General features: G+C 45.2%; 2 protein-coding genes across 3 annotated transcripts in view; both read left to right on the top strand.

Moving 5' to 3' along the window:
- Positions 1-26,916, top strand: part of cdk4 (cyclin dependent kinase 4) — a 359,603-nt gene that overhangs the window by 100,495 nt on the left and 232,192 nt on the right. The window lies entirely within an intron of this gene.
- LOC308173296 (SPRY domain-containing protein 3-like) overlaps positions 1-26,916 on the top strand; it is a gene marked incomplete at both ends in the record, with an annotated part of 38,068 nt that overhangs the window by 4,020 nt on the left and 7,132 nt on the right. Inside the window, 5 exons of the mRNA XM_080548301.1 lie at positions 267-391; positions 877-1,012; positions 5,949-6,137; positions 19,896-20,045; positions 25,946-26,015. Of these exons, the coding sequence (XP_080404427.1) occupies positions 267-391; positions 877-1,012; positions 5,949-6,137; positions 19,896-20,045; positions 25,946-26,015 (670 nt within the window). The remainder of the gene's footprint in view (positions 1-266; positions 392-876; positions 1,013-5,948; positions 6,138-19,895; positions 20,046-25,945; positions 26,016-26,916) is intronic.

The raw sequence follows: 26,916 nt of genomic DNA, 5'->3' as shown, positions 1-26,916 counted from the left end.
TTTCAGAGCTCTCGGATCTGTCAGTGTTCTGATTGCTGTCCCCTGGGCATGATGTCATAATTAATCGCTGTCAGTCGGAAAAGTGCGGACCCAGTCGCAGGTGCTCACGAACAGCTGTCTGTCACCCCCTCCAGGAAATATGAATGTGCACTTTTTTCTTTTCTTTCTTCTTCTTCTTGCTTGTTACAAACAAAGCTGAGTTACTCATAGATCAGCCTATGGGGTTGTCATGGCGTTTAAGTACAGCGTTCTGTGCTCGCTTTTAGGTGACAATCGTTGACACGGGAGTGCGGGGGATGATCGCCGTGGGTCTGGTGCCTCAGCACTACAAGCTGGACCATCAGCCGGGCTGGCTCCCTCACTCCGTAGCCTACCACGCTGACGACGGCAAGTATGTGGCGAGCCCCTCCCTGTTTCAGCAGCCATCGTTTTCTGCCTAGAATTGTTGACACAAGGCTACACGTTTCATTCTTTAATGTAGCCCGGCTCGAACATTCATCTAGAACGCCAGATTGATTTTGCATTATTTTCCATACCTCTGACCTGTTTTGCCAACGGCTGAGAGATACCCAGAATCAGAATCAGAATCAGAAGACTTTATTGCCATGACATGTAAACATGTTAGGAATTTGGTTTGGGACAGTGGAGCACGGATTACAGCAGGACAGGTGCAAGACAGGACAAGACAGTGCAAACCAACATCATTGTTGCAAGAGTCATAAATAATATAAATATAAGAAGTGCAAAGATCAAGTGTTCATGTGTTCATGTCCAGACTGAGGTACCCAGAGGTATACTTGTGTGACTGCCAGGTGCGGCTCGGCCCAGCTCAGCCGGCTCAGCCTCACCCCTCTCTCTCTCTCTGCCGTCCCACAGGCTGTACAATGGCAACACTGTTGGGCAGCAGTTTGGGCCAAAGTGTAACCGAGGCGACCGCGTCGGCTGTGGGATCTACTTTGAGTCTTTTGAGGATGGCCAGGCGACTGTCTTCTTCACCAAGAACGGCAAAGAAGTAAGACGCCCCAGCTCACCACCATGGTCTTATTCTACTTCACACACAGACACACGAATGAATGAAGGAAGGAAGGAAGGAAGGAAGGAAGGAAGGAATGAAGGAATGAATGAATGAATGAATGAATGAATGAATGAATGAATGAATGAACGAATCTTTATTTCAAACATGATTAAAAAACAGTACAGGTATCACTGTTCGAAAGGGAGTAGGATGAAGCCTAAGCTTATCATGTCCTACCCCTATCCGTCACTTCCAAGTGAGAACAATAATACTTAAATTAAATAATCCATTAATTAATACATCAATTACAGTATCCACAGTACTAATAGAAAAGAAAACCCCTCACTTTGTGTTTGCTGTCATCATTTCAAGTTGGGCCCACCCACCTGTACCATAGTATAGTTTGTCATGTATGTACAGTCAAGGACAAACATATTGGCACCCCTTTGCGCTTCTGTCAGATAATGCACCACTTCTCTCAGAAAACTGTCGCAATTACAAATGCTTTGGCATTCACGTGTTTATTTCTTTTGTTTGCATTGGAACAACACAAAATAGCAGCCAAATCTGATCCAGATTTCCACACAGAACTCCAAAAATGGATTGGACAAAAATCATTGTTTATTTGTCTTTTATTATGAATTACTATTATTCAAAATTGTAAGAAATAATTGTATTTCAAGCATGTAATGCTCCTTTAATTTGTATTTAAACTCACCTGTGGCAAGTTACAGGTGCTGGGCTGGCAATATAGAAAGAGTAAAGAATCAGAGGATTTGAGAACCAAAATTGTGGAAAAAGCATGAACAACCTCAAGGCTTTTACAAGTCCATCTCCAGAGATTTTAATGTTCCTGTGTCCACTGTGCTTAACGTCATCGAGAAGTGTACAGCCCATGGCACTGTAGCTAACCTCCTCGGACGTGGACGGAAGAGAAACATTTATGAAAGATTGCTCAACTGCAGACACAGGATACAACAGTTTCAGCTCGCACTATTGTCACGATCCAACTGTTCCTAGTTGTCATGGTAAGCTCAGGGGGTGTTGATTGGCTACCCAGGGTACATGGGGGAGTGGCTTGCCTGTTGGCGGGTTTCTCGAAAGGTATATTGACACGTGCTCATTTGCTACCTAGAGAGTCGAGAGAGTCGAGAGAGTGGAGAGTGGAGAAGAGTAATACTGATTGAGACGCCTTATCTAGAAGAGAACCCCTGGGACAATTATTAACAAGACTATTACGTGTGGCTGTTCAGTATCCCCGCGGACCACGCCACGATACATCGGAGCCAGGTAAGCCATTTCCCCTTAACATCTACCTGGGTGCTGTCAGCTAACCCTGAGCTAATCTACCTGTGTCCGGCCTCGGCCCTGTGTGGGAACGAGCCCATTGAGTATCAATGTACGCACATTGCTGTTGGGTCGTGCCTAGGGATGCACGATATGTATTTTTTCCAACCAATACCGATAACCGATGTTTACCCGCTTCTCGTGGCCGATAACCGATATGAGAACCGATATGAGAACAGATATAATTTCACAGTTGATAACCTGTAGTTCATGCACACCTGAAGGTAAGAAAGGCTATGTAGTGAGCAAAGATTGATGATTTAATATTCCATAGTGATCTCACCAAATCTAACTTCATCAGGGCTTAAAGTGGGAAAAAAATCCTGTGCCTGAAACTTTTTCTTGGGGAGGGGGGTCACAGTGAGATATTGGGAGTGAGATATTGGGAGAGCGGGTACAGAAGACAGCTTCTTGTCTCAATGTTTAAATGCATTAATACTATTTTATAGTCAATACAAAATATATGTCTCAATTTTAAAATGCATTAATACTGTTTTATACTCAATACAAAATAAAATAATATATTTACCGTAGATGTCTTTAAAAGAACAAACTGATTAAATCACTTAAGGCCAAACTGATTGCATCACTTATTAAGCCACTATCACTATAACAATAGATCAATAGATCTACATCAAGTAGAATACTGATGACTAGTGACCAGTCAAGACCATTGGACTCCAGGATATCTTTGAGCTCCTGCATGAGGGCTGACGAGTTGGCGATGTTTACATTCCTGCTGACTAGGTGTTGTGTTGTTACTTTGGCTAGATCATCATCACAAAATTGAACAAGGACATTGAGGATGTTGTCCATGTTAAGATTAGTAGCTTCGTCGATATTAATTGAAAACGTTGCTTTTTTAAGCTTTTCACACAGCCGTTTTTTCAATTCCGGGACAAAGGCCATGTGTGTTTAAATAGCTGGCGTGCTGATTGGAAACGGACAGCTTTGTCAGTGCATTTTTGTCTTCTGATAGCTTCTTGCACAAATCGACGAGTGGCTGAGCCATTGTGAAAGACAGATCATGTTCAGCTATAAACGCGCACACTCAGATCTTTTGCTCGCAAACACGGTCGGCCATTGAAGATGAAGTGGTAGGCTACCTGTAGCCGTCGCTCCCGGCAAGGTTGTTGTATGAGCAAGGTTTAAGAAACTTGGCTTCCATTTTAATAGACTCTTACTAAAGTTAGCGAGATAGCGGGCTGCTAAAAGCGAACGTCTCTACAAGCTAACATTACACTCATTCAAACTTCTTAAGGCCCGCCCCACTACTCTGCCTCCGATTGGCTAGAAGTCGTTGGTTGGCTTGAGCAATGTGATACCACTGGTAGGCGGAACTGTCTCTTTGCTGAAGATGACTCTTTAAATTACGATGTAAAGAAATAGCATGTGATTTTATTTTATTTTATTGCTCAAAATTCCCCCGCGCCGGAAATCCGGCACCGTGCCGGAGAACTTTAAGCCCTGCATCACTATTGTTAACACAACAAAGATAACACTTCTGACTCTTCAAATGTTCATTTATTTAAAAAAAAGGAAATACATTTCAACATTGTTGAAAATCACATCACACTCGCTAGTCAAGCCAAACTATTGCAATGCATGGATTGGGTGAGTAATCCCCACTGCTACCTAGTTAACTAGAACACTACTTTACCTTGTTACCTAGTTAACTAGAACACTACTTTACATTGTTAGCGGGCTCACAAAACAAGCTGTGTTAGTTGACTAGCGACGTGTCATTCATTTTCAACAACGCTTAGCTCGCGCTTTTATTTTGAAATCGCGAAAACGAAAACAGAAGTCAATGTCGGAATGAGCCTCTCCTTGTTGTTCAGAGAACAGATGCCAAACTACCGACATGTTTGCTGTAATAATATGATTTGGCAGTAGAAAGCCATCAGTCAATAGCTCGTCTCATTCACAGAACAGCATGGGTTGCCTGCACTGTTTGATTGCGTATTTTAGAGCAGACTACAGAGATGGTGAACATTAGCACTAGCTAACATTGGCTATCTATTTACCTTAGCTTACCGTTAATTGACTGCATGGCTGTACGCAGGCGCAGCATCATGAGCGCGACAACCGGAACCAGAAATATTTCCGGCTTCATATTATCGGCTCTATATCGGCAAAAAATTTGATAAAACCGATAAATATTTAATAACATTAATTTCCCAATATTGGGCCGATAATATCGTGCCTCCCTAGTCGTGACACTATCCATCGCCATCTGAATTAAATGGGACGACATGGTAGGAGATCCAGGAGGACCCCACTGCTGACATAGAGACATAAAAAAGCCAGACTGGAGTTTGCCAGAATCATTCTGGGAGAACGTCCTGTGGACAGATGAGACCAAAATAGAGCTTTTTGGTAAAAGCACATCATTGTACTGTTTACAGAAAACAAAACGAGGCCTTCAAAATAATACGTTCCCTACAGTCAAACATGGTGGAGGTGCACAGATGTTTTGGGGTAGCTTTGCTGCTTCTGGCACTGGATGCCTTGACTGTGTGTGCATGGCATCATGAAATCTGAAGACTACCAAAGAATTTTGGGTGCAATGAATGTAGGGCCCTGTGTGAGAAAGCTTGGTCTCTGTCATACTTCAAAAAGCACACAGAACTGGTTTAAGACAAAGCGCTGGAGAGTTCTGAAGTGGCCAGCGATGAGTCCAGATTTAAATCCCATAGAACACCTGTGGAGTGATCTCAAAACAGCAGTTGAGCCCTTCAAATGTGAGAGACCCGGAGCAGTAGGCAAAAGAACAGTGGTCCAAAATTCCAGTAGAGAGGTGTAAGAAACGTATTCATGGTTACAGGAAGTTCTGTGTTGATTGTTCTGTTCAGTGTGGAATGATATCAGAGTTAGCTTTTTTTTTTCCTCTGCTTTTTTGTGTTGTTCCAATGCAAACGAAAGAAATAAACATGTGAATACCAAAGCATTTGTAATTGCAACAATTTTCCGGGAGAAGTTGGTGGTGCATTATCTGACAGAAGCGCAGTCGTGCCAATATTTGTATCCATGACTGTAGGTGTGCTGCTATCTGGAATTTGTTTGTAATGTATCTGTGTCTATGTATGAGTTATGTCTGAAACATTGTTCTCCCCTGCTTCTGTCTTGGATCAGGTCTCTCTTGAAAAACACATATTATAGTAATAATAATAATAATACATTAGACTTATATAGCGCTTTTCTAGACACTCAAAGACGCTTTACAAACTGAAAAGATAGAGTAGTAATAATAAAAAGAAACAAAAAATAAATAAAAGAAAGTATAGGGGCCTAATATTGTAAAGCGCTTTGAGTTGCATTTCATGTACGAAAGGCGCTATATAAATAAAGCTTTACTTACTTACTTACTTACTTACTAATTAAGGTAGTGCTGGGGACACATGGGAAGGGGAGGGGGAGAGGGTTAACTGGTGAAGGCAAGCTTGAACAGGTGGGTTTTGAGGGCCTGTTTAAATGTTGGGAGGGTGTTGGCCTGTCTGATGTGGTCTCATGTATCTCAATGAGACTAACCTGGATGAATAAAGGTTCGAAAAATTTAAATAAATCATGCTGTATTTGTATCCAGGTTGGAACTGTGGTGGTCCGGGGGTCTCCGGAGGCCCTCCACCCCGCTGTGGGGATGCGCTCCCTGGGGGAGGAGGTGAAGCTGGACCTGGAGGCCAAGTGGAGGATGGAGGAGGAGGACGGACTGATGATGGTGGACAGCCACGAGGACGAGTGGGGTCGTCTCCATGACGTCAGAGTCACTGGCACTGTAAGACCTGCTGTGTTCTTTAATAATAATAATAATAATAATAATAGATTAGATTGTATTTAAAAGCGCCTTTCTCAAACTTAAGGACACTGTACAGAAGAAAAAATAAATGAAGAAGAGAAGCAGGACAACAAACAACACAAAGAAACACATCACACAAAAGGCAGCCACGGGGACAATGTCAGTCAGGACCTATGCTATGCTGCATGAAGGGTTAGGGTTAGGGCTAGTATTAATAGTGTTAGTCAGGACCTGCTGCATGAAGGGTTAGGGCCAGTGTTAATAGTGTTGGTCAGGACTCATGCCATGCTGTAGGAAGGGTTAGGGTTGGGGCTAGTGTTAATAGTGTTGGTCAAGCCCCGCGGTGGTGTAGCGGTCTAAGCACTAGCCACTAGTGCAAGCTGCCCACCGGGGATTGGGATCGAATCCCAGCTCGCCAGATCCGGATATGGCCGGGGCACACACAGGGAGCGGCATATTGAGCGGCCGCTCCCGAGGGCGGTATAGGAATATTTCCGGACAAGGATCCGTCGCGCAACAGCGCCCCCGGGGTGCCGGAATAACGGTGCTGGGCTCGAGGAACCAGTCAGCTAGTCTGCCTGGCGATCTCCTCTGGGGCTGCCGGCCACGGGGTCGTGCGGCGGATCCTACGCAATAGGCAGGGGATAATTGGATGCTAGGTTGGGTTCAATTGGATACCAAATTGGGTGAAAAAGGGATAAAATCTGGAGAAAAAAAAAATGTTGTGTTGGTCAGGACTCATGCCATGCTGTAGGAAGGGTTGGCGAGCGCAAGCTTGGTCCCTAAAAAAAGCAACTGCTACAATTTGGAAGCATTTCGGGTTCTGACCGCTAGACCGCGAGCCAACAAATCTTGATGAGGCTGTGTGTCAGATTTTCATAAAGATGGTGAAAGAGGGGCGAGACTGTTAGTCAGGACCCATGCCATGCTGTATGAAGGGTTAGGGTTAGTGTTAATAGTGTTAGTCAGGCTGTATGAAGGCCGGTCCGAACAGATGGGTCCTGAGTCTGGTCTTGAATGTGTTGGGAGTATCCGACCATCGGATGGCTGGTGGAAGGGAGTTCCACAGCTTGGCTGCAGCGACAGAAAGGGCAGGTCGCCAAGTGGGTGGTATGACGAGGAGATCAGCATCAGAGGTTCTTTCTAGCCTACTTCACTGTAAGACCTGTTGCGTTTCTAGGCTAGCCTACTTCACTGTGTAGACCTGTTGTGTTTCTACGCTAGCCTACTTCACTGTAAGACCTGTTGTGTTTCTAGGCTAGCCTACTTCACTGTAAGACCTGTTGTGTTTCTAGGCTAGCCTACTTCACTGTGTAGACCTGTTGCGTTTCTATGCTAGCCTACCTCACACGTTATTCCCATAAACGTCATATTTACTCGTCTTACTTGGCATGTGCATGTGAGTGCTACATTTACATTTTTACCATTGAGCAGATGCTTTTATCCAAAGCAACTTAGAATTAGAGAATACAGAGACTGGCTCTCTGGAGTAACGTTGGGCTAAGTGCCTTACTCAGGGGCACACTAGTGGTGGTGTTCCCAGGGTTTGAACTCATGACCACCAGTCCAACTCACTATATCCACTAGGCCACCACTATCCCTCTGTGGTGTGTGTATAGCTGCACTCTCCATTAGGATTGGACGGTTTTACGGTTAAGCCAAAATGTGGGGGCACTGAAAATAACAAACGTTATTTTGTCAAAACTTAAAAATAAGATATATAAAGCTATATTATTCATTATTTTTATCATTTTATCACAACGTCATAAATTGCTATAATAAACACTGTAAGAGTGTGTGGTTGAAGATGCTATGAAAGTGATTTTTGTAAACAGTGAAATTTGTCAAATAAATAACCAGTCAAAAAATCAATAATCAACTAATCATAATCGCGTGACAGCTTCTCAGAAAAGTTATGGCGAGCGCAAGACAACAATTTGGAAACATTTCGGGTTCTGACCAAATGACCGCAAGCCAACAGATCTTGACGAGGCTGTGTGTCAGATTCAGGATGTTACTGCCTATTGTCGCCAGCCTGTACGTCTGTACCCTTCTGTACTTCTGTACCCTTCTCTGGTGGAAATCAAAATGGCCAAAATCAAAAGCCAGCCGCTTTCCACTGATGTTTAGAAAATAGCATGATTTGTTTTTTAGTTTTTTATTTAGTTTTCAGAGACATTACAGTACGCAACAGACATAAGCACACAGACAAAACAGCGAAAACAACAAGACAAAACAGCGAAAACAACAAGACAAAACAAAAACAGAAACAAAAATAATAATAAATAACAGTTCACAGAGTACTTCTCATATATAACACAAAGCCATTTTTAAGAAGTAAGAGGCATTGTTAGACGTTCCACGTAAGAAATGAAAGGCTGCCACACTGCACTAAACCTCCCAGTTGATAAAATAGCATGATTTCTGTCAATAATAACCGTCATACAACCTTCATGTTTGTTTTGACCACTCGCCGGCTCTACGAACCATACAGCAGAACAGATGTGACATTGTTGTTACACAGGAGCATCTTTGTTTTAAGGCTGTGTTGGTTGGACCTCCAGATGGAACACGGTTGTGAGAAGGCATCCTGAGCGCGCAGTCCATGGATGTTCTTACATGAATACGCAATAATGATGAATAGCATCATTGTATCCATCCCTCTGTAGTTTGAATGTTTCCATCTGTATCTGTAACTGCTGAGTGGAGACCTGGTGATGTTCGGTATGATTGCTTGAGGCAACGACTTGCCCTTCTGGTTGAGGGGAAAGCAGGCTTCATATCACTACCCCCCCCCCCCCCCCCCCCCGACACACACACACACACCTGCGATCAGCACACCTGTAGATGACCACAGTGTTTTAAGTTGGAAACTGAGGTCTTGTGCCTGGAATGCTCACATAAAAGAAAAGCTAGCTTTCATTTGAGATGAGAGCATTTTGTCATTCATCTATCTGTTGACTGAAAGCTATGAGAAAAGTCATACAGTAGGTTGTCAAGGTGTGACATTGTTTTCGTTTGTTGTGATTTGCTTTTCAGTTTTTCTTGGTGATTTAATGTTGTTTATATGGTTGTTTAGCAGTCTGTTTCCATGACAATATTAAGACATATATATATATATATATATATATATATATATATATATATATATATATATATATATATATGCCTTTAGTAAGTATTCACCCCCTGGACTTTTTCCAATAAATGTGGTGTTACAACTTGACTTTAAAATAAAATAGATTTATTTTGTCACTGATCTACACAAAATACCCCATAATGTTAAAGGGATTTTATTGTTTATTTAAAACATATTTTTACAAATGAATACAAAATAATGAAATCGCTCTATGTTTTTATAAGGTTATATATAAGGTCAATCAATTACACACTCTGTGTATTAAGCTGTTACTACCACCTCAGCAATTTGTTTTATTACCGGTAATTAGTAAACATAAAAGAAAAAAAAAATTCACTTCGACATTATAGTATATCTTATTGTAGATCAGTGACAAACATCAATTAAATCTATTTTAAAGTCAGGTTGTAACACAACAAATGTGGAAAAAGTCCAGGGGGTGAATACTTACTGAAGGCTCCTGCTCTCCACTTCCCAACTGCGCTCCCGTGCTCTCCCTGCTCACAGGGAAAATGGACTATCCATTTAATATTTCACGTCATTTTACCTTTTTAATGAGAGCCACTATCTCGTTTGACCATCTATTGTGAAAAATGTAACCGATATTTAACTAGTGAATGAAAAACACGGACCGTGTTTGCTGAGATATCGCTGCTCTGAGCTTGTGAGGTGCGGGAGAATCGAGTGCGAGAAAGAAAGTCAGAACGCTCTGACTTTTTTCAAAATGTCCTCCATGCTCCAGACGAAATACCCCCCCGCTCCTCTCTCAGCCCCTGGTCCCCTCCGCTCACATGCTCTGGTTAGACTGGTTGAGAAATGGCTTGTTGAGGAAAGGCCCATAGCCAGGTGTTTTGCCTAAGCTCATGATTAGTTCCAAAACAGAACAGACTAATACTTGTATTAGTCATTATTTAAAGATACGACTGCCTCCCATTTCCACATATACAGGAGCTCTCTTTTCTCTCTTTTCTCTCTTTTCTCTCTCTTTCTCATTCTCACTTCATCTCTCTCTCTTCCCTCTCTCTCTCTCTCTCTCTCTCTCTCTCTCTCTCTCTCTCTCTCTCATTCTCACTCCATCTCTTTCCTCCTGACATAACGACGGCGTTCCAGGAACCGTTGCTCTGAGACACACTGAGAGGCCAGGTGATGCCCAGCTTTCTGTGAGTGGTTAGATCTCTGTTGAAATGCACAGCACAAACACTTTGACACTGTAGTTAGTTGTGTAGTGGGCAATGGCGCAGAGCAGGGGGATACAGGAGGGGTGGGGGGGAGAGGGGGGGAGGGGTACTTCAGATTGAGTGTGTCGTCGTTGACTCGTGACAACTCATGAGGGTGGGGGAAACCACCCCTCATTCCACGCGAGCTATTGGTAACCTCTCACCACAAGGTTAAGATCGGAACGTTTTGTCGTACTCTAGGGATCCCGATGTTGTTTTCATTACTGTTAATTACACGAGGATGATGTGACTAGTGTCACGTAGGAGGGATGGTCTCTCCTGTACCAGTCGCAGCTTGCACTGAAATTACACACAATTTACTGTACTGTACTTCAGTAGTGTGGGTGGAGACCAAAAAGACACATTACTGTGTGTCAGAAGAAACTGTAAAACTGCCAAAGATTTATGCTGTGAATTTCTCTTGCGGTCGGACGCCCCTGGTATTTGTCACACATTACTGTACGAGGAGGAAGTGGCGGGGGTGAGGGGCGGCGAGGGGGGCAGCGTGGGAGTAGGAGCTTTGCTGGGGGTCTTATTTCCCATGGCTCATGACACACACTAATGTCAAGAAGACTCTCAGAAAGCCTTTGTCTTTTGTCTCTCTCTCTCTCTCTCTCTCCCTCTCTCTCTCCCTCTCTCTCTCTCCTCTCTCTCTCCCTCCCCCCCTCCCTCCTCGCCTCTCTCTCTAGTCCTGATGGAGATTTACGACGAGCGTCTGTCTAGCGGTATCCATCGTGCGCCCGTGAGGTGTGTGTGTCTGACTCATCGGGGGCGACGGGGCCTACCTGCGTTACTTTTGGCTTTTGGGGAGGAGGGGGGGAGGGGGTGGGGGGGTAGATAGGCGCGCAGCTGAACGGCCCCGGGCCAGACCCAGCCAGCCGGCATACCTCCTTCACTTTTAATTACCCCCAACTTCCCCCGAACACACCCTGGGTCCAACGTCACGGCGACGCCCATAAAACCAACTGTCCGTCATCCCCCCAAACCGTCGTCCTCCCAGAAAAACCACGTCTGTCCTTTCCACTCCCCACTGACTGACCCAGTCAAAGCTAGAGCCGCCGCTCACTCACCCACTCTCCCACTCCCCCACACACACACACACACACACACACACACACACACACACACATTCTCCTGGCATCCAGATGTAGCGAAAGCTGCCAAGTTGCCTTTTTTTGGGTTAATCCTCAGAGCAGCAGCAGCTTTGGGAGAAGGGAGGGGAAAAGTAGGGGGGGGAAGTGAATCGGGATGCTGGAAGAATGTCTTGATACTTCACACCCGGTGAACTGTGGGTACACACACATGATTCCATTGTTAAAATATTCAAGTCAAGTTCACGCCAGGGTGGTACCCCTTCATGCGAGAGAGAGAGAGGATGTTGAAAGACGGTGGTACGGATGCTTTTTTGCCAGCCCGCCTGTCGGTATACAGTATCCTGGATGTGTACGCCGAACACAAGGGAGAGAGGGCTTTTACAACCAGCCCGGAGCTATTTAAAACAATTACTGTATTAAGAGGTGATGACATCCCTCCCCTCCACAGGGAGGAGGGAATAAGGTGTCGACACAGGGCTGCGTTTTTTGGTTTTTGTTTTAATCTTTTTTCGCCAGATGATGAAATCGTCTCTCTCTCGCTCCCATATTGTCTCGCCGCAGTGGCATCCTGCACAGGTAGCCTAGCTTGTGTTGTGTGTTGGAGGTGGTTTGTGTGAGCACAGCCCCTGACTGGCTGGTGGTTAACGCTTGGGCTAAGTCTCCCAGAGACATGCTAACTATTGGGCTGGGTGGAGGCTGTGGCACAGCAGGAGGTAGAGCCAGCGTCTAATGATCAGATCGCATGGTCAGCAGATCGGCGGTTCGAACCCCGGCTGGCCACATGTCCAGGTGTCCTCGGGCAAGACACTGACTGAACCCCAAATTGCTTCCAATGAGCGGGCCAACGCCTTGCATGGTAGCTTGCTTGCCTAATAGTAGCTACATCGTTAAACCAAGAATTTTGTTGTCACTTGGGAAACGTTATCTAAAAGCTGTCTGCACGCACTGCACTATTGGGCTGGGTGGAGGCTGTGGCGCAGGAGGTAGAGCCAGCGTCTTATGATCAGATCGCATGGTCAGTAGATCGGCGGTTCGAACCCCGGCTGGCCACATGTCCAGGTGTCCTCGGGCAAGACACTGACTGAACCCCAAATTGCTTCCAATGAGCGGGCCAACGCCTTGCATGGTAGCTTGCTTGCCTAATAGTAGCTACATCGTTAAACCAAGAATTTTGTTGTCACTTGGGAAACGTTATCTAAAAGCTGTCTGCACGCGCACACACACACACACATATTTATATATCGCTTTTCCGAGGCTCAAAGACGCTGACAATATGGGGAAAACGGAAAACACAGAAACAACAAGCAACAGATACTCATGCAGACGCAGATGCAGACACGTTGAGTTGATTGAGTTCAAATATTGCTTTTTTCCTTTATGTACGGTACCAGTCAAAAGTTTGGACACAAGTGTGTCCAAACCTTTGACTGCAGGGTTCCCACTAGGGGTGCAACGGTTCAGTTGGTCCACGGTTCGGTATGAACCTCGGTTTTTGGGTCACGGTCTCTGTACTTATTTATTTACAAACTGTTACTTGTACTGTAACTTAATGTTGTTAGACATCTGGCACATATTCGTTAGTTAAGTCTGACGTCAAACGTGACGTTTAGCAATTTCCGGGTCCAAACCCGAAATTTCTCGCACCAGAGTACTAGTGTACTACAGCAGTAGAATGACAGTTCAATAGTTTTTTAGACTCTGATCTATTCATACAACAAGAGAGACAGCACTTTCCCGTTTTCCCCATATTGTCAGGGTCTTTGAGCCTCGGAAAAGCGCTATATAAATATAATGAATTATTATTATTACTGAGGCATTTCGAAGAGAGCGCCTCAGCCAACTTTGGACCCGGAAACACGTCACGACTTAACAAGCGAATAGGGTTAACCTCTCCGTAATGAAACCGGAAACAGACGCTGCTAACAGCTAGCAGCTTGCAAAGCACAGCGCTACGACATTCTAAACTGTATTTTAATAACATCACAACATGCTGATTTTGAACATCAACATGCTAAAAACACATAACTACACATAATTAGATAAACCAAAAACCTGCACGGTTCACTAGTGTATTGAACCGTGGAAGGCGAACCGTACCGTCCGTAAAAATAATAATAAGAGAACCGTTGCACCCCTAGTTCCCACGGGTCCTCGAAATCCATGAAAGTTTGTGAATTTGTGAAAAATAAATCAAGGTCTTAAAAGTTTTTGAAAATAGACATGGGTCATTGAAAGTGCTTGAATTCCCCCCCCTCTCTCTCTCTCCCCCCAAAAAATATATATTCAAAAATGTTTTACTTACTAGCTCGTCAACTAGTTCTGTCTCAAACTATGCTGTGTTGGGTCCTTGAATTTGAGGGAATTGAGTCTTGAAAGTCCTTGAAAGGTGCTTGAATTTGATGTTTCAGAAGGTGTGGGAACCCTGAGTAAAGGTTCACAGAGGTCAGTCTCATCACACGCGATCAAACTAGACAACACTATACTGAACAGATACATAAACATGACCCCCCCCTTGCCTGCCCCTTTCACTGCACCTGTTGTCATGGCAACGGGTCCCCCCCCAAAAAAGCCTGTACACTTTACTTGCACACGCATACACTCACACACACAGACACACATACGTACAGAGATACAGACACACACACACACACCTCTGTACCCACCCATCGTGAGGATCAGAGAGAGAGATTTAGTGATCTGTCATCACACCCACCGGATCCTGACTGCTACAGGGAGGGACGGCTACGGTAAATCAGTGACCCCCCCGCCCCCCCCCCCCCCAACACACACACACACACACACACGCACACACATGCACACGCACGCACACATATGCACACGCACACACGCACGCACACACACACACACACACACACACACACACTCGCACACACACTCGCACACACACTCGCACACACCAGACACACACACACACAGCTGTATTCCTCAGCATCAGACAGGTAAGAAGATGTCATTAGGCTGTACCCAGAAGCCTTCTGTGGTCTCAGGAGAAGCGGCCATGACAGATGAAGACATGTGGAAACAAAAACACAATATTAGAGCCAGTAGGTTAGACGGTACAGTGTCACATTTTTTGTGGGAGGTGAAAGTGTCAAAAGGTCACAGAGCGGGGGAGTGGGGAAGGATTTGCAGGGGACAGAAAGAGAGAGTTAGCCGGTAAGCCGGTAATTGCCTCTTTATGGAGAGGAAAGAGAAAAGGGTGGTGTTGACAGATTGTCGTAAAAGGAATAATAATTTTTTCCCTGAACTTTATTTACAGTATGTGTCTGCCCTTTTCTAGTCAGGGCAGGGGAGAAGGGTCACACACAGTGCAGACCTGACACAAAGAACACACACACACACACATACACACACACACACACACACACATACACACACACACACACACACACACATACACACACACAGTGCAGACCTGACACAAAGATCACACACACACACATACACACAGACACACACACACACGCACACACACACACACCACACAGTGCAGACCTGACACAAAGAACACACACAGCAGACACCATCATCCTTCCTCAACACACAAGTACAATGTCAAGGCGTTTTCTTGGGGGGGAGGGTCAAATACTTATTATTATTAAGTAATTCTTTGAGGTGGGAACCATGGTTCTTTGGCAGACTTACAGCACGTCTGTGTCAAAGTGTACGCATGACTGATTGGGGTCACATTGGGAGTAATTATCAGTTATTAATGTTGTATGTCGCTAGCTAATGAGTAGGGCTGTCCCAAACGACTATTTTTCTAACGATTAATCTAACGATTATTTTGACGATTAGTCGGTTAGTCTAACGACTAATTTAACGATTAGTCTAACGATTATTTTTTTGCTGTTCGATTAATGTATCACTTAATTTTCCCCAAATAAATGTCAAAAACTTCTCTTATCAACATTTCAGTATTTTATTCAATTATTCTTGCACTGCAGGGCAATATTCCACACAACAAAAAAGATCCTCTCTTTCTTACAGTCCAACATAAAATATAATATTATAAAATATAAAAGTTAACTTCAAGTAAAAGGAAAAGTGCAAGGAATGCAGTAAATTCTGTAAAAAAGTGAAATTCTAACCGGAATACCGTTTACTCTCAGTAACAATCTTTAACAATAACAATCTCAACATAAAATATAATATTATAAAATATAAAAGTTAACTTCAAATGTGTTGATCATCTCACGAAAGCCTTGACCCTCCACAATAGCAACAGGTCTCATGTCCTTGACGATCATCTGTAAGATGCTGTTAGAAAGCTGAGCAGCCATCTGGGGTGTGCATGGAGTTGTGCTCTTTTTGTGGAAAAAGTTTTCCACACTGCTTTGCTTCCTGAAAATAAAAAAAGCACACATTTCTTATCATGTGTAGGCCCCTTAATTTCCACCTCACTGCTATGTTTAGCCAACATGGCCATTTAGAAGTCTGTCCATCACCACAACACATAGCTAGCTAGTAGCTACATGGCTAGCTAACTTTACTCTCGCTGCTATGTTATGATTAGCTAAATTGATGCTAACGTAGCATGCGAGCTACGAGCTAGATAACGTACAGTAGGTGCGAGCACCACAATAACAATAGGCTAGTAAGGCTACCGTAGCTAGCCAGCTACATAGCTAACGTTACTCTCGCTGCTATGTTATGATTAGCTACATTGATGCTAACGTAGCATGCGAGCTACGAGCTAGATAACGTACAGTAGGTGCGAGCACCACAATAACAATAGGCTAGTAAGGCTACCGTAGCTAGCCAGCTAGTAGCTATCCATTTTTCACTGATACACGGCCGGAAAAGTGAACAGAAATACAACGCTGACTTACGGTGCTAGCTTGCGGCTGTCTTCACAAAGCGCTCCAGGATGCTTTCGCTTGAGGTGCTCGTTCATTGCAGTCGTACTGCTGTGATAGGCCAATTCATTTTTGCACAGTTTACAGACCACCACATTGCCATTGGTTTCTTTTTTTGTAAAGTACTCCCATACTTTGGACGATCGTGGGCGAAGTCTTTTAGCCGCCGGCTCTGCCTCCGTGTTTGCACTGGTCGCAGCCATTTTGTTTTTTACGACTAACCGACGCATTTTACGGCAACCGACGTATTGACGTAATCGATGACGTCGATGACGTCGAATAATCGTAACAGCCCTACTAATGAGGTCATGATTCACACACGTCTAATTGATGTGTGTTGAGAAGCTCTTCTGGGGGCGGCTGTGGCTCAGCCGGTAGAGCCGGCGGCGGCGTCTTGGCGATCAGGGGAACTAAGCTGGGATATGAGGTGGAGAAGCTCTTCTCTCAACACACGCAATGTTTGTTTGTTCTTGTTTTACGCCTCGCGCCGTCGATAAAACGGCAGAGGAGGGAGGTCGTACGCCCTCAGACCTGTTGTGCCCTTCTGTTGTGTCATCTTCTGGACTGTTAGGCTGTTAGTTGCTACGGTTCGTTGATGAAATTGGCCCAGGACGTGTTCACCGCCCCCTGCCGGTGTCCCTCGACACACGGGACTCGGACCTGAGAACACGTCCCCTCCTGAGGGAGTTATGACACCTGAGAACACGTCCCCTCCTGAGGTAGTTATGACACCTGAGGACACGTCCCCTCCTGAGGGAGTTATGAGACCTGAGAACACGTCCCCCTCCTGAGGGAGTTATGACACCTGAGAACACGTCCCCTCCTGAGGGAGTTATGACACCTGAGAACACGTCCCCTCCTGAGGGAGTTATGACACCTGAGAACACGTCCCCTCCTGAGGGAGTTATGACACCTGAGAACACGTCCCCTCCTGAGGGGGTTATGACACCTGAGAACACGTCCCCTCCTGAGGGAGTTATGACACCTGAGAACACGTCCCCTCCTGAGGGAGTTATGACACCTGAGAACACGTCCCCTCCTGAGGGGGTTATGAGACCTGAGAACATGTCCCCTCCTGAGGTAGTTATGACACCTGAGAACACGTCCCCTCCTGAGGGGGTTATGAGACCTGAGAACACGTCCCCTCCTGAGGGAGTTATGACACCTGAGAACACGTCCCCTCCTGAGGGAGTTATGAGACCTGAGAACACGTCCCCTCCTGAGGGAGTTATGACACCTGAGAACACGTCCCCTCCTGAGGTGGTTATGACACCTGAGAACACGTCCCCTCCTGAGGGAGTTATGAGACCTGAGAACACGTCCCCTCCTGAGGGAGTTATGACACCTGAGAACACGTCCCCTCCTGAGGGAGTTATGACCTGAGGACACGTCCCCTCCTGAGGGAGTTATGACACCTGAGAACACGTCCCCTCCTGAGGGAGTTATGACCTGAGGACACGTCCCCTCCTGAGGGAGTTATGACACCTGAGAACACGTCCCCTCCTGAGGGAGTTATGCTTCCAGGTGGCTCCTGTCTCAAGAGTCTGCTTTGTCATGAGTTACTGCTCGTTGTTTTGGGAGTAATATTTTGCCACTGTGGCCTTCATTTTACGACATAAAGAGTAATGAAAATATCATCATAGCAGTAAATCTGAACTGCTGAGCAGACGTGTGTGTGTGTGTGTTCAGATTCAGTTAACGTTTATTGCCATTATGCTTGACACATATAGGAATTTGCTTTGGCGTTACAGTAGGTGCATTTATGCCTTTTTCACATATATACATGAACAAAAACAAATGCAAAAAACAGGACAACACAGGACAGACAACACATTGGATAGTGCTATATATATATATAAAGTGCAGTGCAAAGTTTTTCAATGGGTCCAGTGCATATTCAGTCCTGAGCAGACTTGGGGGCGGGGGGGAGGGGGAAGCCAGAGTCATTTAGCAGCCTGGCGGCTGAGGGGAAAAAACTGAGCCTGTGGCGGGCCTTTACTGTTTTACACACTGTGTGTGTCTGTCTCTGTGTCTCTGTGTCTCTGTGTCTCTGTGTCTCTGTGTCTGTGTCTGTGTCTGTGTCTGTGTCTGTGTCTGTGTCTGTGTCTGTGTGTGTGTGTGGATATTAGGCAGAAAAACAACAGTATTGTTATTGGCCCATATTTACGTGTGTTAGCCTATATTTGCATGTTGATATGGAGTAGTGTGTTTTACCTGTGTGTGTGTGTGTGTGTGTGTGTGTGTGTGTGTCCGTCTGTCTGTCTGTCTGTCTGTGTGTGTGTGGATATTAGGCAAAAACACAACAGTATTGGCCCATATTTATGTGTGTTAGCCTATATTTGCATGGTGGTATTGAGCTAGTGTGTTTTACCTGTGTGTGTGTGTGTGTGTGTGTGTGTGTGTGGATATTAGGCAAAAAAAACAAACAGTATTGGCCCATATTTACGTGTGTTAGCCTATAAATTTGCATGTTGATATGGTATTGTGTTTTACCTGTGTGTGTGTCTGTCTGTCTGTCTGTCTGTGTGTGTGTGTGTGTGGATATTAGGCAAAAACAGTATTGGCCCATATTTATGTGTGTTAGCCTATATTTGCATGGTGGTATCGAGCTTGTGTGTGTGTGTGTGTGTGTGTGTGTGTGTGTGTGTGTGTGTGTGTAAGTGTGTGTGTGTGTGTGTGTGTGTCTGTGTGTGTGTCTGTGTGTGTGTGTGTGTGTGTGTGGATATTAGGCCAAAAAACCAACAGTATTGGCCCATATTTAAGTGTGTTAGCTTGTTGGCCTATATTTTCATGGTGGTATGGAGCCAGCAGTGTGTTTTACCTTCAATAGATGACATAATGGTTGGGAGAAGTGTGTGTTGTTCTTGTCCTACGGGTAGTATGCTGGCGCTGTTAACTTCTCTCAGGAGACTGCTGGTTGCTTAACGCTTTATTCTAGCCTCTGTTACTACACTCCCCAATTCAGCATGACCATGTTGAAACCAGTGACTTAAAGGGGTAGTAACCCGTAACTGATTGTGACACACAAACTGTAATCAATTGTTCAGAGTTGGTCAAGTAGCCACTGCTAGCCTAACTTTAGCCACCGCTAACAACAAATCTATGGGACTGAATGGGAGCAGTAGACAGTAGTTCCACACTGTGTCGCCAAATCAACTCAAATGAACTTTCTGACTTGGTTGGTAGGTACTTTGAGGTGTCTTGGCCGCAAATGTTGAACTTTGAGCTTTGTGAGTGGATAGTTCCTATTATATAAATTCTCATCTAGATCTGTCTCAAACTATGCTGTGTTGGGTCCTTGAATTTGAGGGAATTGAGTCTTGAAGGTCCTTGAAAGGTGCTTGAATTTGATGTTTCAGAAGGTGTGGGAACCCCTGTGTTTGATGTGTGTTGCCTCTCCCCGTCAGTTGCTGGAGTACACGGGGAAGGGGAAGAGCATCGTGGACGTGGGCTTGGCCCAGGCCCGCCGCGCCCTCGGCACACACTGCCACTACTATGAGCTGGAGATCGCCGACGCGGGAGAACACTGCTTCATCGCCCTGGGTCTGGCACGCAGGGTAACCACGTCTTCATGGTCGCCATCGTTGTCATAGTTACTGTTACCATCTTCATCCTCATCATCACCATCATCATCACCACCGGTCTATGCTAAACAATCAAAGTTTGCGATAGCATTAATACTGCCGTAAAGAAGTTAAACAACACTTTTTACACTTACACTTGAACCATTTAGCAGACGCTTTTATGCAAAGCGACTAATGGCCAATGCACACGGCAGCGATTTTGTCGCACCGCCGAATTCGATTCCATTGTTTTGAATGAGACAATGCACACGGCGTGCGATGCGATTTTGGCGCACGACAACATTCGATTCTCCATTCACACCCACACATTTCGGTGGTGTGAATTGAGAATCGAATGTTGTCGTGCGACAAAATCGCATGCCGTGTGCATTGGGCTTTACAATTACCGATTACAGGGGCGGTCTCCCTGGAGTAACTTAGGGCTAAGTGCCTTACTCAAGGGCACACTAGTGGCGGTGTTCCCTGGTGGGATTTGAACTCATGACCTTCTGATATAGTCTCAACTCACTATCCACTAGGCCACCACTACCCAAAAAGTGTCAGTAGCCCAGCCCTGACAATCCTCTCCTCCTCCTCCTCCTCCTCCTCTTCTCTCACTGTTTCCATTCTGAGTCCAACTGATGGATGACCGTGAAGGAAAAAGTTAACAACAATATAAATATTGTCTCATTTGAAAACCCTCATTTGGTTTTCCATTAAAAACACACTCTCATTTACATGCTAACCTACCATGCTAACATGATAGCATATCGAAGTGGAATGTGGTAAATGTGCTGTATCGGACCAGCTTTCTTTCCACATTAACTTAGACTCATTCCGATGGTGTCTCCTAATAATTGATGACAGTGATTAACACCATATTGTGAAAATAGGTGCCATCAATCTGTTAAATTAATTGTCAAATTAATGTTTCCACAACACAGAGACATTGAGCTAGATTTGGCAGCAGAGAAGGAATGTTGATTACTGTTTTTAGTAGATGAAATAGCTCCTACTTGAAATGCTATGTCAGCTATTTGATCAGATAAGACGTCTCTGCGCTAGTGTACTGACTGTATATGCAGCTCCTGCTCTTGCAACACAGAACAGGTCGGTTTGTGACCTATGACCTTCGGAGCAAAACACAATTCCTTCTGATAAAAAAAACACAATACCTTCTGATAGAAACACAATTCCTTCTGATAAGAAACACAATTCCTTCTGATAGAAACACGAAAGGTACGTCCCGTATCCAGAAAACGACACTATCGATTTTTTCCCATTTCACTTCACACTTCAGGCTCACGGCCATGAGAAGTGGAGTGACGGAGCAATTGTTTATCTCCCGCATGGGTCCCTAATTTCATGTGCCATAGTTACCGCCACCCCCCCCCCACACACACACACACTTCACCTCTATCTCTACCCCTCATGCTCTACGTGTGCAGGGACCCTGGGGCTTAAGGGGGGGGGGGGGGGGGGGGGGGGGAGAGAATAGAGCTCTGTGATTTCACTGATTGTTTTCCGGGAATTGTTTTTTGGAGCAGTCTGCGGTTCTGGTGTGGGGCATCGTAAATCCATCACTCTCTCATTCCTGAGGTTTCCGAGCGGTCCCCCCCTTCCACCTCCTACCAGACCCAAATGAGGCGTCCTTTCATCGCCGTGTTGACGTGAACCATTACCTCTCGCCGGAAAAATCAAAACAAGGGCATCATCCTGCGCTTCATCCCCGGTTGGGGGTGAAAGCAGATGAATGTCAACTTTGACTCCTCTTACTGAATAATGGAGTTATTATGTGATGTGCATTCCTGAGACACTCTCTTTCTCTCTAAGCCCCACACCCCACACCCCCATCCCCTCTATCATACTCTACCTCTTAACTGCTCACATCCTCTTCTCTCCACCTTGGAATGTTATCTAACCTCCTCCTCCTCCTCAATTGCCTCACCTGTCTGTCTCTGATCTCCTAGCCTCTTGGCTACATCACCTTCTCATTCTCTCTCTCTCTCTCTCTCTCTCTCTCTCTCTCTCTCTCTCTCTCTCTCTCTCTCTCTCTCTCCTCTCTCCCTCTATCTACTGTCCTGTCTCCCATCTCTTCTCTGTCTCTATCTCTGCATCATCAGGCTACCAGTAAAGTGCTGTGCGGTGTCATAGGGACTTACAAAGGCACATCTCTCTACTCATCTCTCTGTCTGCGAGAGTTAGCATTAGCGCATTAACATCACCTGGTGGCCTGACAGTAGACACCTTTGTTGCAGGGCATTACAGTGAACAATAGCCAGCATACAGGCTATCGCTGTACCGCCCAGGTGACGCCATGCCCAGGTGATGTTACTCACCGTGTTTAAGATGAATATCATCACAGTGTTTTAGACAAAGCGGTTTCATCAATGGAGAGTGGGTTTCTTGCTGTGGCTCTGATCTACTATTTCGCCCAGTCCCCAGCTTCAATATTGGGACAGTGAAGCATTTTTTTTTTCTTCTTCTTTTGGCTCTGTACTCAATTTGAAATCAAACAATTATTTGAAATCAAACAATTATTTGAAATCTAACAATTCTAGTAATAGATCACGTCTCTTCACAACACTGGCTCCCCGCTGGTGGAATGAGCTCCCCACGGCTGTCAGAACGGCAGAGTCACTACCCATCTTCCGTCGTAGACTGAAGACCCATCTCTTCAGGTTACATCTTAACTGCTCCTCCTGAGACATCTTCTGACCCTCACCACTACGTCTCCTAAAGACACCCGCTTTCCCCTCTACTGTGTCCCTAGAACTTCTATTGCCCCCCTTGTACTGTTTCTCAGTTTCTCCAGTAATATAAAAAAAAAAAAAAAAAACGTTTTAGTAGAAGGCGATAATAGGGAGAAGGTTTTTCCTTCTATCAGTGGCCCCGGGCCCGAGCTAGATTACTCTTCCTGCAACGAATGGTGGACTGCTGATTCACATGCTTAGTATTCAAATGTATTGATTGTAAGTCGCTTTGGAATAAGGCGTCTGCTAAATGCCAAAAATGTAAAATGTAAGTAACAATAGTTAAAGTGTAGATTGTCAGCGTGTGTTAAGGGTGTTTGTTGCAATTGCCTCCAAACTCAAGTGGATGGTGCTTCGTCATACAGCAAGACAATGACCCCAAACATACCGCTGCCACGGCAACTACTGCCACGGCACCTACAGCAAGGGTGTTTTTCAGGGCCAAAGGCCCTCGACTGGCCAAGTCAAATCATCTCTGAATTTAAATCCAATTGAACATGCATTTCATTTGCTGTAGAAGAGACTTCAGGCGAAAAGATTTGAAAGCAAACAACAACCGAAGACGAAGATGAAGATGAAGATGGCTGCAGTACGGGCCTGGCAGGGCATCACCTGAGAAGACACCCAGTGTCTGGTGGAAACAAAGGATCACAGACTTCTTCTATGTTATTGCATACGAAGGATTTGCGACCAAATAATAAAACGTAATAAATAAACTTGCTTTTCTTAACGAGGTATCTTAATCTGTCCCGATACTTGTTGTGCTCTAAAACAGGGGGACTGTATGTATAAAAAAGTGTTATGTACAGCGTATCTATAGTAACGGTTTGATTTAAATCATCATTTTGATTGAAATGCTTCACTGCCCATAATTATGACACTGTACAAGACACATGTACATCATTGGGACTGTACATCATAGTGGAATAAGGCGTTTAAATCGTTTAAATGCAGATCGTTTTAATGACTTGATATGTCACCTGTGTTGTAGAGATAGAGGTAGGCCGCAGTGGTTTTCAACCCTCTCCTCGGGGACCACCAGCCGTTCCACATATTTGATCTGTTCCACCACCAGCACACCTGATTCAACTAATCAAGTACAAACCATGTACTTGATTAGTTGAATCAGGTGTGTTGGTGGTGGAACAGATCAAATATGTGGAACGGCTGGTGGTCCCCGAGGAGAGGGTTGAAAACCACTGAGGTAGGGTATAACCAGATGGGGAAGTGAGAGAGAGAGAGATTGAGACTCTCTCTTTCTTTTTCTTTTCTTTTTTTAAGCCCTTCCGGGGCTCTTCCGAGAAAAGGAGGGTAGCACGGATTCCGGTATGAAGTAAGACAGTAATTTTTACAATAACAATTAAAGTAAATCCACAATAACAACACGGTGAAAGGCCGTTATAAAGGTATAAAAGTAAATCGGAACAAGAGAGTCAAATTTAGTGTGCTAAATCTACTGTTTACTGTTACGGTTGCTGTTTCCAAATTTCCATGTAATTCCTCCACCAGTCAGACAGAATTATGTTTACTTAGAATTGTGTCTTTGGGGAGGAATGACGCAAATAAGATTCAAGACTTAGATTCAACAGGAACAGGATACCTGCTGGAGACAGCTTGAGACAGCTTGCTTTAATACACAGTACAGAAACACTGTTATTACGCAAACAAGCGTCGTCAAAGAACATTGTCATTGCTTGGAATTGTGTCTGTCTGGGGGGGGGAATTACATGGACATTAAACCGCAACTAGCCACTCCATCTTACCTCCCTGTTCCTTGTAGATAAAACTTTATTATCACTGCACAGAGTACAAAGTACATGAGACAAAGAAATGTAGTTTGGCATCTAACCAGATAGTGCAAAAGACATGATATTGTAGATGGTGCATTGTATTACAGTACAAGGTATTACAGTGAGTATAAATCAATTCATATAATAAGTGAATATACACGAGATGAATATCAATATGATGTGTACACAGTTGAACAAGGGCAATAGGTTTTGAGGTACCTATTAACTTTAATGGCAGTTAAACGGTGTGATGTTAGCTAATCTGTTTTAAGACAGGAGGATAACAGATTCAATTAAAACATAATTCATTTACTTTATTTATTCATTTATTATTATTATTATTATTATTATTTTTTTTTTTGAAGTGGCGGCCTAGTAGATAATAATTGAATAATAATTTTGCCATTTAGCAGACGCCTTTATCCAAAGCGACTTACAATTACGAATTACAGGGACATTCCCCCTGAAGTAACTGAGGGCTAAGTGCCTTACTCAAGGGCACACTAGTAGTGGTGTGGTTTCAGGCGGGATTTGAACTCACAACCTTCCGATCACAAGTCCAACTCACTATCCACTAGACCACCACTACCCCTATAGATAGTGAGTTGGACTGGGGGATCCGAAGGTCATGAGTTTGAGTCCCACCTGGGAACACCACCACTAGTGTGCCCTTGAGTAATGCACTTAACCCTATATAATACTCCGGGGAGAATGTCCCTGTAATCTCTAAATTGTAGGTCGTTTTGGATAAAAGCGTCTGCTAAATGGTTAAAATAAAAAGAATACAAAAGAAAATACAAAAATGCTGGCTAATCTGTTTTAAGACGGCATGGTAACAGCATTCAATTAAAAGAGGGTTTCCATGGGCGCAGACAGCCATGTTGATGAAGAATACCACAACAGGTAGGCCCGGGACGGGCTATTTACAGCACAGAGACACCTTGATCTTGAGTGCGGAAGTTCACAGATTGATGAACGGGGGGGGTGCCCTCTGGAACTGTGAACGGGGGGGGGGGGGGGGGTGCCCTCTGGAACTGTGAACGGGGGGGGGCTGCCCTCTGGAACTGTGCCTTTTAAGTGTGACTCAGAACAACACTGGGCCTCTTACAGGATTTATGTTGAATCAGACCACCTGGGGCGTACGCATGCACACACACACACACGTACGCACGCACGCGCGCACACACACACACACACATTCACACACACATGCACGCGCAGCACGCACGCACACACACACACACACACACACACACACACACACACACACACACACACCATTATGACAGTATAACTGAGCCCCCCTGGCCTTTTGGAGTTTTCATTAACTTGTTTTAACCTCGTTTCACAGGACTATCCCAAGAACAGACATCCGGCCTGGATGCAGGGCTGGAGCAGGGGCTCGATAGCCTACCACGCAGGTGAGAGTCTACCTCTGTCTCTGTCTCTGTCTCTGCCTCTGTCTCTGTCTGTGTCTGTCTCTGTCTCTGTCTCTGTCTCTGTCTCTGCCTCTGTCTCTGTCTCTGTCTCTGTCTCTGTCTCTGCCTCTGCCTCTGTCTCTGTCTCTGTCTCTGCCTCTGTCTCTGTCTCTGCCTCTGTCTCTGCCTCTGCCTCTGTCTCTGCCTCTGTCTCTGCCTCTGTCTCTGTCTCTGCCTCTGTCTCTGTCTCTGCCTCTGCCTCTGTCTCTGTCTCTGCCTCTGTCTCTGTCCCTGTCTCTGTCCCTGTCTCTGTCTCTGTCTCTGCCTCTGTTTCTGTCTCTGCCTCTGTCTCTGTCCCTGTCTCTGCCTCTGTCTCTGTCCCTGTCTCTGTCCCTGTCTCTGCCTCTGTCTCTGTCTCTGTCTCTGCCTCTGTCTCTGCCTCTGTCTCTGTCTCTGCCTCTGTCTCTGTCTCTGTCTCTGTCTCTACCTCTGTCTCTGTCCCTGTCTCTGCCTCTGCCTCTGCCTCTGTCTCTGCCTCTGTCTCTGTCTCTGTCTCTGTCTCTGCCTCTGTCTCTGCCTCTGTCTCTGTTTCTGTCTCTGTCTCTGCCTCTGCCTCTGCCTCTGTCTCTGCCTCTGTCTCTGTTTCTGTCTCTACCTCTACCTCTGTCTCTGTCTCTGTCCCTGTCTCTGTCCCTGTCTCTGCCTCTGTCTCTGCCTCTGTCTCTGTCTCTGTCTCTGCCTCTGTCTCTGCCTCTGTCTCTGTCTCTGCCTCTGTCTCTGTCTCTGTCTCTGTCTCTACCTCTGTCTCTGTCCCTGTCTCTGTCCCTGTCTCTGCCTCTGTCTCTGCCTCTGTCTCTGTCCCTGTCTCTGTCTCTGCCTCTGTCTCTGTCTCTGCCTCTGTCTC

The sequence above is a fragment of the Nansenia antarctica genome (genome assembly GCF_963989245.1).
Source record: "Nansenia antarctica genome assembly, chromosome: 18".
NCBI lineage: Eukaryota > Metazoa > Chordata > Actinopteri > Argentiniformes > Microstomatidae > Nansenia > Nansenia antarctica.
This window is presented reverse-complemented; position numbering and strand designations above follow the sequence as displayed.